Below are 13,799 nucleotides of genomic sequence, written 5' to 3'. Positions count from 1 at the left end.
CACACTGCCCTTAAACAGCAGCCTGGATTATGTACCAAGGGTGGGATCTTCAATACACAACATCATGAAGAATGTGGAGCTCGCTACCACAAGGAGTAATTTAAGATGAATAGTCTAGATGTATTTAATGGGAAGCTAGATAAACACTGGCTGTGCGGCCCCGGCCTGTGAGCAGCATCGGAGCAGGCCGGGGAGTGGAAGGGGCAGCGTGGCGGTGTACCACTCCAGGGAGCAGCACGTGCTGGAGCAGGAGAGCAACAGCAGCGAAGAGGGATGTCACCAAGATCCAGGTTGGTGATTGGAGCGTGGGCAGGTGCAGCAGGAGCGGCGAGAGACCTTGGAGGCACGTGTTCGGGGCCCAGGAGAGGCGTGAGTTTGGGTCAGGGGCAGCATAGGCCTGCCCACACTGCGATATGTGTGCGCACTAGGTCCGTGCAGCAGAGGCAGGTCTCCAGTCATCTTGGATAACCCTTGCCACTGGACCAAGACCTAGCTCTGTCAAGCCCGTGTGGTGGCTGGTGTGCAACGGTCATCCCACGTTAAAAAAATCCACGCACAGGTATCTTCCACCCTTCAAGACTGGAATTTTAGGTCCTTCATTGAAACACCTGTGAACTTTTTGACGTGGAAGCAAGTCATCCTCGATTCGAGGGACTACCTATGATGATGAGATAAACACGAGGGAGAAAGGAATAGAAGGATATGGTGATGGGGTGAGATGAGGTCGAGTTTCATCAACCCTGTTCGGGTACATGTGTTTCCAATCTCATTGCATTTCGTTTGTGTGCGTTACTTACAATGTAACTTGAGATTCTAGTGAAGTTCCTATGGCAACGTGGCACTAATTGTCCCCTTAACACAGTGGAAAGGGAAACTTGTACATCTTCATTTCAAGGTACAAACTGAATTCTGTTAACAACTTTTGTTTGAATAATCCATATCAATTGAAGATTTTGCACTACTGTTGAGCAGCTCTGCTTTACATCTGTAGAATGTGTGTTGTGATCTGATGGGAGTGGAATCAGAAAATGATACAGCACAGAAGGAGGCCATTCGGCCCATTGTGCCTCTACTGGTTCTTTGAAAGCTATCCCATTAGTCCCCATCCCCCCTCCCCTGCCCTTTCCCCATAGCCCTACAAATGTTTCCCCTTCCCCATTTACTTCCCCATTTCAAGTATTGATGTAGATTGCCTTCAGTAATTTACGTTGAGTTGGATAAGTACCTGAAAGAAAAGATTTGCAGGGCTGCGGGGAAAGGGCGGGCGAGTGGGACAAGCTGAGGTGCTGTAACCCTTCTATGATTCGATGATACAAGGGCCACCGGTTTGTTCTGTCACCACCTGTTGCCAACCTAGACAGCCTCGTGCTCACCAGCCTGGCCTACAACAGGGAGGAGGGGAGGGTCTTCTTGTACGAGCAAAGCCAATACAAATACCAGTGGATTTCTGGCCTGAATTTCGGATGCTAAGCTCAAGTTAGTGTCATCATAGGCAGTCCCTCGGAGTCGAGGATGACTTTCTTCCACACTAATATGAGTTCTGAGTCATGAGACTGATGAGGCTAATGCGGGACCTACAGTCTCTGTCACAGGTGGGGCAGACGGTGGTTGGAGGGACGGGTGGGTGGAGAGTCTGGGTTGCCGCACGCTCCTTCCACTGTCGAACCTTGACTTCAGCTTGATCTTGGCGAATAGACTCGAGATGTTCAGCGCCTTTCTGGATGCTTTTCCTCCACTTTCGGCGGTCTTGGGCCAGGGATTCCCAGGTGTTGGTGGGTATGATACATTTTTTCAAGGAGGCTTTGAGGGTGTCCTTGAAGCGTTTCCTCTGCCCACCTGGGGCTCGCTTGCCGTGTCGGAGCTCCGACTAGAGCGCTTATTTTGGGAACCTTGTGTCAGGCATGCGGACGATGTGGCCTGCCCAGCGGAGCTGGTCGAGGGCGGTTAGTGCTTCGATGCTGGGGACGTTGGCCTGAGCGGGAACACTGGATTTGCAGGATCTTGCGGAGGCAGCGTTGGTGGTACTTCTCCAGTGCTTTGAGGTGCCTGCTGTATATAGTCCATGTCTCTGAGCCATATAGGAGGGCGGGTATCACCACTGCTCTGTAGACCATGAGCTTGGTGCCGGGTTTGAGGTCCTGATCTTCAAACACTCTCTTCCTCAGGCAACTGAAGGCTGCACTGGCACACTGAAGGCGGTGTTGGACCTCGTCGTTGAGGTCTGCCATTGTTGCTAGTAGGCTCCCAAGGTATGGAAAATGGTCCACATTGTCCAAGGCCTCACCGTGGATTTTGAGAATCGGGGGGTGGGGGGACAGTACTGTGTGGCGGGGGCAGGTTGGTAGAGGACCTTTGTCTTATGGATGTTTAGTGTAAGGCCCATGCTCTCGTACACCTCGATGCAGTGTAAGTATCGGACCTAAACCCACCACTATCTGATCCGTGAGCGACTTTGGGAGTGCGGGGTTAGCGGTGGTTGCCACAGAAACCATTAATCATGAGCATATCCATATGGGTGACGTGTGAAGGATCAACATTTGCAGCATCATAACTAAATTTAATCATGTAACAATTCACAGATTACCAGAAAAATGACAGTATATATTCTACAGAATAAGTCGGTGTATATTCTATTGAAAACAAAATCACAATGCAACATAATCCATATATAAAATCATATCGAGATCTTCTTTTCACTCTTTAACCTTGGAATCTGCGACAAAATATTGTATAAATAACATATTTAATGTGCCTTGGGGTTGTAGTGCAGTCCCATAGCATCCTTGAAGAGCTTAAGACAACTTGTGCCCCTGCACAAATGCCTAAACCTGCACCTTTGACAAATGGCCAGTGAATGGCTGTTGCTCCTGTGGTCTATTGTCTCTCAAATTATCCTCCATTTAATACATGATGTATACGCTGGGACAAAATCATTGCAAAAACACCTTCGAACTTCAACTATTTCTATTCAGTGTCTGTCGTTTGTCAATCATAGAATGATGCAGCGTAGGAGGCATTTTGGCCCATCGTGTCTGTGCCGGCTCTTTGAAAAAGCTATCTGGTTAGTCTCTTTCCCCCCGCTCTTTTCCCATACCCCAGCAAATTTTCCCCTTCAAGTATTTATCCAATTCCCTTTAGAAAGTCACCATTGAATCTGCTTCCACTGCCCTTTCAGGCAGCGCGTTCCAGCTCATCATAACTCGCTGTGTAAACATTTTTTTTCCCTCATGTTGCCTCTGGTTCCTTTGACAATTACCTTAAATAACATTATCGATTATGAGAAGATATATATTTTTAAAACTAAATGAGAAACCCCAGGTGCTGTGCAAAGGCCCCTTCCTCCCACCCCCCCCCCCCCATGGTTGACGATGAGGTTAATGGGGAAGTAATGTGTAATGGTTGGATGCCTCCAGCTGTGAGAGAATAAGACTGAGGGAGGTGCATTCAATTTTGGGCTTTGTATTTCAGGAAGAATATATTGGGATGATGATGGGGCTGAAGGGGTTAAATTATGAGGCCAGGCTGCATAAACTTGGCTTGTATTCCCTTGAGTTAAGAAGGTTGAAGGACCTAGTCGAGATGCTTAAAATGATCGAGATTCAATAGGGCAGATACAGAAAAACGATTTCCTCTGGTGGGGCTTATAGAACAAGGGGTGGGGGGCACAATCTTAAAATTAGAGCTCGGCCATTTAGGAATTAAATCAGCACTCTCTCACACAAAGGGAAATCTGGAACTCTCTTCCCCCAAAAGGCTGTGGATGCTGGGGGTCAATTGAAATTTTCAAGACCGAGATCGGTAGATTTTTTTTGATGGGTTAAGGGTATCAAGGGAACCAAGCCAGATAATTGGAGTTGAGGGAGGGATCAGCCAAGATCGAATCGAGTTGCGGAGCAGACTCAAGGGGCTGAATGTTCCATGCCTGTTTCTCCATAAAGAGTTCCAGTTTTGAAGTCCTGGGGGAAAAGTGCAATGAATCTTGCTTTCAATACAGGCAAGGGAAGCGTATGTAGGATGGGGTGTCTGGAGCTGAGAGGCCGTTCGGAAGAACAATAAACATTGCTAGCATCGGTTAAAATACAGAGCAAGGGGGAGAAAGGAGTCGCCTGCATCATGTCCCGCTGTTGCCTGAGCCTGAGCCAGTGTGAGAGAGGTGATGCTGGAATCTCCCCAAATAGGAGAGAAAGTTTCCTGTCTTGTTTCTTTGAGAGGAAAGAAACGTGTTTAGCATAAAATGGCAACTTAGCCCATTAGAGGAGCCACTGTATTGGTTACTATAGCACAGGCACCACCATCCTAACTCGTGCAATAACATTGGCATTGTAAAGTGTCCAATGTGTGTTTGCTGATGTAAGTAAATTGACTATATTACACAAAGTTCACAACACTTCAAAACTGCGATCAAAGTCTCACGTAACTATTATTTTCCCATTGTTGGAATGCTACCCACGCTCAGGATAGCCACGATAGTGATGGGAATATTCGTCCTCGTGACAGTAGATTCCCAGCGTCTCCTGCAGCCTCATCTCCTCTTGCCTGAGTTGCATCGAGTCCACCAGGTCATAAATGATCGCCAGCGACCACAGGGGAGACAGGTACCAGGAGTTGACGGTGCCCTCTTTGCCGATGAGCAGCATCATGAAGTGCGCCTCGCTGATCCGGAAGTGCTGGCGCAGGCCTTTCACCACCATCAAGGGAAGCTCCTCCGTCTCTACCTGCGACCTCCCTGCCATCAGTGAATCAAAGCAAACAGGTCAACAAACAGCAAGCGGCATCAGCTTCGCGCGCTCGTACTCCTGAGTTCGGAGGTCGTGAGTTCAAGCCCCACTTCTGGACTCGAGCTCGTGACCCGGGCTGATGCTCCAGTGCAGTACGGAAGCAGTGCCGCACTGTTGGAGGCACTGCCTTTCTGTTTGCGTCATTTACTTGATCTAGACTTGAATGTAGGGGGGGTATGATTAAGACGTTTGCAGATGATACTAAAATCAGTTGTGTGGTTGATAATGAAGAAAAAAGCTGTGGACGGCAGGAAGATATCAATCAACTGGTCAGGTGGGCAGAACAGGCAAATGGAATTCAATCCAGAGAAGTGTGAGGTAATGAATTTTGGGAGGGCTAACAAGGAAAGGGAATACACATTAAATGGTAGGATACTGAGAAGTGTAGAGAAACAAAGGGACCTGGGAATGCAGGTCCACAGATCCCTGAAGGTAGCAGGCCAGGTAGATAAGGTGGTTAATAAGGCATACAGAATGCTTGCCTTTATTAGCCGAGGCATAGAATACAAGAGCAATGGGGGGGTTATGGGTGGGGTGGATTGACCCATCCACCTCCATGGCACGAACCTGGTATTGCAGTACTTTCAGGAACGGTGCTTGGGCTCTTGGCCTTTTGGCTAAGAGCATTGGCGCAGGGTGATCCTTGATGTGTGCAAGGTGACCTCTGGCGTTTGTGATCTGACAAAGAATTGGAAAGATTGGCTACGAAAAAATAAATAAAAATGGGGGGGTTATGCTTGAACTGTATAAAACACTGGTTAGGCCACAGCTGGTGTACTGTATGCAGTTCTGGTCACCGCATTATAGGAAGCATGTGACTGCACTGGAGAGGGTACAGAGGAGTTTTCTGAAAATGTTGCCGGGAGTGGAGAATCTTAGCTATGAGGACAGATTGGATAGGCTGGATTTGTTTTCATTGGAACAGAGCAGGCTGAGGGGAGACCTCATTGAGGTGTATAAAATTATGAGTGGCCTAGATATAGTGGATATAAGGGCCTATTTCCCTTAGCAAAGGGGTCAACAACCAGGGGGCATAAATTTAAAGTAATTGGTAGAAGGTTTAGAGGGGAAATGTCTTCACCCAGAGGGTAGTGGGGGTCTGGAACTCACTGCCTGAAAGGGCGGTAAAGGCAGAAACCCTCACCACATTTAAAAAGTACTTGGATGTGCACTTGAAGTGCTGTAACCTACAGGGATCCGGACCAAGAACTGGAAAGTGGGATTAGGCTGGATAGCTCTTGGTCGGCCGGCACGAACACGATGGGCTGAAATGGCCTCCTTCCATGCTGTAAACGTCTATGATTCTATGATTACACTGTCCAGTGTAACCGTCACTCAGAACTCAGCGAATGAAGTAATCACGTAACCCAATAAATGCCCTTACCATTCAACGGAAACAATTCCAGAAATCCCGAGGCATCTTCCCCTGAACCCGTCAACTTCAACAGGGCAAAGTGGCGAATTCCTGACAAAATGCAGAACACAAGCAAAGTTTGTTCTTTTTAATTAAAACAAAACACAACACAAAATATTTGCCTTAAATGTCCTCGAAGCTTCAGTGTGGTTTGTAGCAGTGCCACAGTGTGGCTTAGTCGGTAGCACTCTCGCCTCGCGAGTCAGAAGGTTGTGGGTTCAAGCCTCCTGCCAGGATATGGTGGCGAGGTGGTTATGTAACTGGACGCAATCCAGAAAGTGGCAGTTCAAATCCTATCATGGCAGTTTGAGAATTTAAATTCAGTTTATTAAAAAAAATCAAGAAAAAAATTGTGACCGTGAAGTTACTGTTTTGTGGTAAACACCCACCTGGTTCACTAATGTCCTTTAGGGATGGAACCCTGCTGTCCTTATCCAGTCTGACCTATACGTACTCCAATCCCAGACCAACGTGATTGCCTATTAACCGCCTTCTGAAATGGCCTATTAAGCCAGTCAGTTCTCAGGACAACTAGGGATGGGGGATAAATACTAGAGATGGTCACATCCCGAGAATGAATTTAAAAAAAAAACATAATCTAGTCGACAGCCTCGTCCAGTAAGTGCTGCGATATGGGAGGTGCCATCTTTCAGATGAAATGTTAAACTGAGGTTACATAGGAACAGGAGGCCACTCAGCCTGCTGAGCCTGATCGCCATTCTGTTAAATCATGACTGATCTGTACCTCAGCCCCATTTACCCAGTTCTGCCTGCCAGTGTTGGTGACTGTTGAAGCTATGACAGTTTTTGAAGAATAAGTGAGTCTTTCCAGTATCCTGGCCAACACTCGTCCCTCGATCACCACCAACAAAACTAAGCACCCATTTATCTCGACGCTGCTTGTGGGGTCTTACTGTGTAAAATGGATGCTATTGTTTGCTCATTTCGTCATCGCGGGACTTCAAAGTGTTCACCGTGTTTAGTATGGTATATGATGAAATGTCTCAGCTGAGCAGGAGACCAGCCCTCTTGCCTCCCTGAATACTGGATTGATGTCCAGCGGGGAGCTGGGTCTGCTGGGAGTGGTGTCTCGATTCCCCCCACTGCCATCTTATCCAGCTTGTTCTCCCGACAGGGGGAGTTGTGGGTCAGTGTGCCAGCCTGTCCACGTTGAAACGGGAACTTGTGTTACAGAAAGGAGCTAGCTCAGGATCTGCTGGCGGTAAAGCAGTGAAAGAAATGGGTTGCCCCGCGGCACGGAAGATAAGGGATAAGGTGTGTTGAAATGACGTACCCAGATTGCAGGTCTGGCCATGCACCGCTGTCATCTGCTGTTCAAATGTCCAGTCTTCATCCTCAGGAGATGAAATTATCAACAATCTTCGTTTCCACTGCAACCTTAGAACAACAGAGACAACGTGGATTTCACTTGCCCCCAACTACTGACTTCTTTTTCTTGCATTTCCCAAACAGCGTTAAAACCGATTCCAGCATTTATTCCCTGTTTGAATCCCTTCAATCAGGTGTCCACCCCTCTCCCGGCACTGGAACGTCCCAAACTAAAGTCACCATCCTCTGTGACTGACCGTGGGGGTGTACTATCCCTCAATGCCTTCCTCAACCTCTCTGCAGCCATCGACAATCGGCCAACGCATCCTCCTCTAACACAGCTCCTCTGTTGCCAAGCTTGGGGGAGACTTCCCTTCTTTAAGTGCCACTCTCACCTATCTGATCTTAGCCACCACATCTCTGGCAATGGCTTCTCTTCCCACCTCCACACCGTCACCTCAGGATCCGTCCTTATCTCCTCCTCTTTTTCATCGACACGGTGCCATTTGGCGACATGATCCACAGACACACGTGCACTGATGACACCCAGCTCGCCCTCTCCACCGTTGCCTCTGTGATATCTGACAGGCTCCTAGTCCCCAGCATCTCAAATTTAAAATTCTCATCCCTGTGTTTAAATCCTTCATGGCCTTGCCCTTCTCAAGCTCTGTATGTAAGAACATAAGAAATAGGAGCAGCGCCTTTAAAATAATAAAACGTCCCAAGGCACGTCACAGGAGCGATGTTAAAACAAAATCAAACACCGAGCCATATAAGGAGATAATAGGGCAGATGGCCACATGTTTGGTCAAAGTGGTAGGTTTTAAGGAACGTCTTAAAGAAAGAAAGAGGTTTAGGGCCTCGGCAGCTGAAGGCACAGCAAGATAAAAGTTCATGGGGTTGGGGGTAATACATTAGCATGGATAGAGGATTGGCTAACTAACAAAAAACAAAGAGTCGGGATAAATGGTTCATTCTCGGGTTGGCAATCGGTAACTAGTGGGGTGCCGCAGGGATCAGTGCTGGGACCCCAACTATTTACAATCTATATTAACGTTGGAAGAAGGGACCGAGTGTAACGTAGCCAAGTTTGCTGATGATACAAAGATGGGAGGAAAAGCAATGTGTAAGGAGGACACAAAAAACCTGCAAGTGAGTGTGCAAAAAGTTAGCAAATGGAGTATAATGTTGGAAAGTGTGAGGTCATGCACTTCGGCAGAAAAAATGGAAGAGCAAGTTATTATTTAAATGGAGAAAAATTGCAAAGTGCTGCAGTACAGCGGGATCTGGGGGACCTGGTACATGAAACACAAAAGGTTAGTATGCAGGTACAGCAAGTGATCAGGAAGGCCAATGGAATCTGAGCCTTTATTGCAAAGGGGATGGAGTATAAAAGCAGGGAAATCTTGCTACAGCTATACAAGATATTGGTGAAGCCACACCTGGAATACTGCGTGCAATTTTGGTTTCCATATTTACGAAAGGATATACTTGCTTTGGAGGCAGTTCAGAGAAGGTTCACTCGGTTGATTCTGGAGATGAAGGGGTTGCCTTATGAGGAAAGGTTGAGTAGGTTGAGCCTCTACTCATTGGAATTCAGAAGAATGAGAGGTGATCTTATCGAAACGTATAAGATTATGAGGGGGCTTGACAAGGTGGATGCAGAGAGGATGTTTCCACTGATGGGGGAGACTAGAACTAGGGGGCATAATCTTAGAATAAGGAGCCGCCCATTTAAAACGGAGATGAGGAGAAATTTCTTCTCTCAGACGGTTGTAAATCTGTGGAATTCACTGCCTCAGAGAGCTGTGGAAGCTGGGTCATTTGAATAAATTTAAGACAGAGATAGACAGTTTCTTAACCGATAAGGGAATAAGGGGTTATGGGGAGCGGGCAGGGAAGTGGAGCTGAGTCCATGATCGGATCAGCCATGATCGTATTAAATGGCGGAGCAGGCTCGAGAGGCTGGATGGCCTACTCCTGCTCCTATTTCTTATGTTCAGTGGTGGAGCGATTAAAATCGGGGATGCTCAAGAGGGCAGAATTGGAGGAGCGCAGAGATCTCGGAGGATTGTAGGGCTGGAGGAGATTACAGAGATAGGGAGGGACGAGGCCATGGAGAGGTTTGTAAACAAGGATGAGAATTTTAAAATCGAAGCGTTGCTGAACCGGGAGCCAATGTAGGTTAGCGAGCACAGGGGTGATGGGTGAACGGGACTTGGTGTGAATTAGGACACGGGTCAGCGAGCACAGAGGTGATGGGTGAACGGGACTTGGTGTGAATTAGGACACAGGTCAGCGAGCATAGAGGTGATGGGTGAACGGGACTTGGTGTGAGTTAGGACACGGGTCAGCGAGCACAGAGGTGATGGGTGAACGGGACTTGGTGTGAATTAGACACGGGTCAGCGAGCACAGAGGTGATGGGTGAACGGGACTTGGTGTGAATTAGACACGGGTCAGCGAGCACAGAGGTGATGGGTGAACGGGACTTGGTGTGAGTTAGGACACGGGTCAGCGAGCACAGAGGTGATGGGTGAACGGGACTTGGTGTGAGTTAGGACACAGGTCAGCGAGCACAGAGGTGATGGGTGAACGGGACTTGGTGTGAGTTAGGACACGGGTCAGCGAGCACAGAGGTGATGGGTGAATGGGACTTGGTGTGAATTAGGACACGGGCAGTCGAGTTTTGGGTGAACTCAAGTTTACAAAGAAATATTTTGAACGTCTGGTTTTATTTTCTCTTCTCTCCTGAGGATGGTGGGTCCTTGTTAACGTACTGTTGAGGGCAGGTCTCTGGTACCTTACCCAGGACTCAATATCTATGTGCGGGACCAGAATTGGCGACAATTTTGAACTATAGAGTCTGAGGAACATCACAGCCACAGTCGATCAACAATATCCACAACATTTGAGGCCGTTTACTGAGATCAGTTACTGGGCCTAAGAATGTGAAGCGACTGGATCAAACTTCAATGGAAACACCGTCCTTAACCCATTGAGGCTTCAATGTGAACTGTGCATGTAATTCACCTCACTTGCACCACTGGACTCAGTATCCATTCCAGGGCACATTTATAGCATTAGAGTTCATTATTCAGAGGCTGTACATGGGTTGTGGGAGGAGATTAAATGGGTGGGTAGGGTTCGTGATAGGGAAGTGTGTACATGGGCTGTGGGAGGGGATTAAATGGGCGGGATAGAGTCTATGATAGGAGTGTGTACATGGGCTGTGGGAGGGGATTAAATGGGTGGATAGTCAGTGATAGGGGAGAGTGTACATGGACTGTGGGAGGATTAAATGGGTGGGATAGAGTCTATGATAGGAGTGTGTACATGGGCTGTGGGAGGGGATTAAACGGGTGGATAGTCAGTGATAGGGGAGTGTGTACATGGGCTGTGGGAGGGGATTAAATAGGTGGGTAGTCAGTGATAGGGGAGTGTGTACATGGGCTGTGGGAGGGGATTAAATGGATGGGTAGTGTCAGTGATAGGGGAGAGTGTACATGGACTGTGGGAGGATTAAATGGGTGGGATAGAGTCTATGATAGGAGTGTGTACATGGGCTGTGGGAGGGGATTAAATGGGTGGATAGTCAGTGATAGGGGAGTGTGTACATGGGCTGTGGGAGGGGATTAAATGGGTGGGTAGTCAGTGATAGGGGACAGTGTACATGGGCTGTGGGAGGGGATTAAATGGGTGGGTAGTGTCTGTGATAGGGGAGAGTGTACATGGGCTGTGGGAGGGGATTAAATGGGTGGGTAGTCAGTGATAGGGGAGAGTGTACATGGGCTGTGGGGTTGATGGACCTAGTAGTCTTTACTCAGTTGATGCTTTATTATGCTGTTACGACCTTGGAGGACATAGAGATTGAATTGGCGGGAGCGGGGGGATACGGGGATACTCCTGCAGTCAAGGATGGGTGGAGTTGACCTCACACATACCTGGAAAGGAATTTGTTGATGTTGACCTGACTGTCCTGTTTGACACAGGTTACGCCGTTTCTCTTTTCTTCTTGAATCTCCATTTTGCGAGAGGGAAGTGTGTCCATGTAATCCATCAGAACCTTCATCGGGATAGGGACATCGAAATATTGCTGTGGGTAGAAACGCAGACATAGAGGAACGAACAGTCAGTACATGAAAGCTGTACCAGTAGCCCCGTGCCATGGACCAATACCACCCTTACTATTAATATACGAACCGTCAGTTCACACACAACAAACTCAACAGTGCCCAGCTGTGAGGAACATTAAGAACAGGAGGGGGGCCCTACAGCCCCTCGTACCTGCTCGCCATGAAACTGGGTCATGGCCGATCCACTCTGTCAGTCCGCCCTTGCTCCATATCCCTTGATACCCTCATCCAACAAATAGCCATCTCAGTTTTGAAAGTTGCAATTGACTCCCAACTTCCACAGCCATTTCGGGGAGAGAGTTCCAGATTTCCACTAGGCTTTGAGTGAAAAGGGCCTTCCTGATATCACCCCTGAATAGCCTGGCTCTCATGTTTTTCCCACCAGAGGAAATACTTTCGCCATCCTAATCCTATCAAATCCTTTTAACATTTTAAACACCCTGATTAGATAATCCCTCAAACGTCCATACTCAAAACAATACAAGCGAAGTCTATGCTACCTTTCTGAATCATTCTTTGATTCTATCAAAATGTCGAGAGGTAGGTGCATCAACTTGAGATGGAAAAAGTTGCAGGGCTCTGGGGAAAGAGCAGCAGAGTCTAGACTTGACTATTCCAACGCACTCCTGGCTGGCCTCCCATGTTCTACCCTACGTAAACTAGAGGTGATCCAACGATATAGGTAAAAAACGGGATGAGGTCCTACAAGCTGAATTTAGGGAGCTAGGAGTTAAATTAAAAAGCAGGACCTCAAAGGTAGTAATCTCAGGATTGCTACCAGTGCCACGTGATAGTCAGAGTAGCAATTGCAGGATAGCTCAGATGAATACGTGGCTTGAGCAGTGGTGCATGAGGGAGGGATTCAAATTCCTGGGACATTGGAACCGATTCTGGGGGAGGTGGGACCAGTACAGACCGGACGGTCTACACCTGGGCAGGACCGGAACCAATGTCCTAGGGGGAATGTTTGCTAGTGCTGTTGGGGAGGGGTTAAACTAATATGGCAGGGGGATGGGAACCTATGTAGGGAGACAGAGGGAAGTAAAATGGGGGCAGAAGCAAAAGATAGAAAGAAGAAAAGTAAAAGTAGAGGGCAGAGAAATCCAAGGCAAAAAGCAAAAAGGGACACATTACAGCCAAATCTAAAGGGACAAAGTGTGTTAAAAAGACAAGCCTGAAGGCTCTGTGCCTCAATGCGAGGAGTATTCGTAATAAGGTGGACGAATTAACTGTGCAGGCAGCTATTAACGAATATGATATAATTGGGATTACGGAGACATGGCTCCAGGGTGACCAAGGCTGGGAACTCAACATCCAGAAGTATTCAACATTCAGGAAGGATAGACAGAAAGGAAAAGGAGGTGGGGTAGCGTTGCTGATTAAAGAGGAAATTAACGCAATAGTAAGGAAGGACATTAGCTTGGATGATGTGGAATCTGTATGGGTAGAGCTGCAGAATACCAGAGGGCAGAAAACGCGAGTGGGAGTTGTGTACAGACCACCAAACAGTAGTAGTGAGGTTGGGGACAGCATCAAACAAGAAATTAGGGATGCGTGCAATAAAGGTACAGCAGTTATCATGGGCGACTTTAATCTACATATTGATTGGGTTAACCAAACTGGTAGCAATACGGTAAAGGAGGATTTCCTGGAGTGTATTAGGGATGGTTTTCTAGACCAATATGTCGAGGAACCAGTTAGAGGGCTGGCCATCCTAGACTGGGTTATGTGTAACGAGTAAGGACTAATTAGCAATCGTGTTGTGCGAGGCCCCTTGGGGAAGAGTGACCACAATATGGTAGAATTCTTTATTAAGATGGAGAGTGACACAGTTAATTCAGAGACTAGGGTCCTGAACTTAAGGAAATGTAACTTCGATGGTATGAGACGTGAATTGGCTGAATAGACTGGCGAATGATACTTAAAGGATTAACGGTGGATAGGCAATGGCAGACATTTAAAGATCACATGGATGAACTTCAACAATTGTACATCCCTGTCTGGAGTAAAAATAAAACGGGAAGGTGGCTCAACCGTAGCTAACAAGGGAAATTAGGGATAGTGTTAAATCCAAGGAAGAGGCATATAAATTGGCCAGAAAAAGCAGCAAACCTGAGGACTGGGAGAAATTTAGAATTCAGCA

At 47.5% G+C, this 13,799-nt stretch overlaps 1 protein-coding gene across 2 annotated transcripts in view; it reads right to left on the bottom strand.

Annotated features, from left to right (window-relative positions):
• Nucleotides 1-3,370: 3,370 nt before the first annotated feature.
• Nucleotides 3,371-13,799, bottom strand: part of LOC139262218 (coiled-coil domain-containing protein 80-like) — a 47,351-nt gene continuing 36,922 nt past the window's right edge. Inside the window, exons 4-7 of one of the 2 annotated variants that reach the window (XM_070877366.1) lie at nucleotides 11,465-11,616; nucleotides 7,487-7,590; nucleotides 6,163-6,243; nucleotides 3,371-4,726 (exon numbers count right to left, since the gene is read on the bottom strand). In XM_070877366.1, the coding sequence (XP_070733467.1) occupies nucleotides 4,443-4,726; nucleotides 6,163-6,243; nucleotides 7,487-7,590; nucleotides 11,465-11,616 (621 nt within the window). In that variant the 3' untranslated portion in view covers nucleotides 3,371-4,442. The remainder of the gene's footprint in view (nucleotides 4,727-6,162; nucleotides 6,244-7,486; nucleotides 7,591-11,464; nucleotides 11,617-13,799) is intronic. The other variant, XM_070877373.1, reaches the window with a different exon arrangement.

This window comes from Pristiophorus japonicus, chromosome 1 (genome assembly GCF_044704955.1).
Source record: "Pristiophorus japonicus isolate sPriJap1 chromosome 1, sPriJap1.hap1, whole genome shotgun sequence".
Classification (NCBI taxonomy): Eukaryota; Metazoa; Chordata; class Chondrichthyes; family Pristiophoridae; genus Pristiophorus; species Pristiophorus japonicus.
The sequence above is the reverse complement of the archived record's forward strand: the minus strand, read 5'-3'. Positions and strand labels throughout refer to the sequence as shown.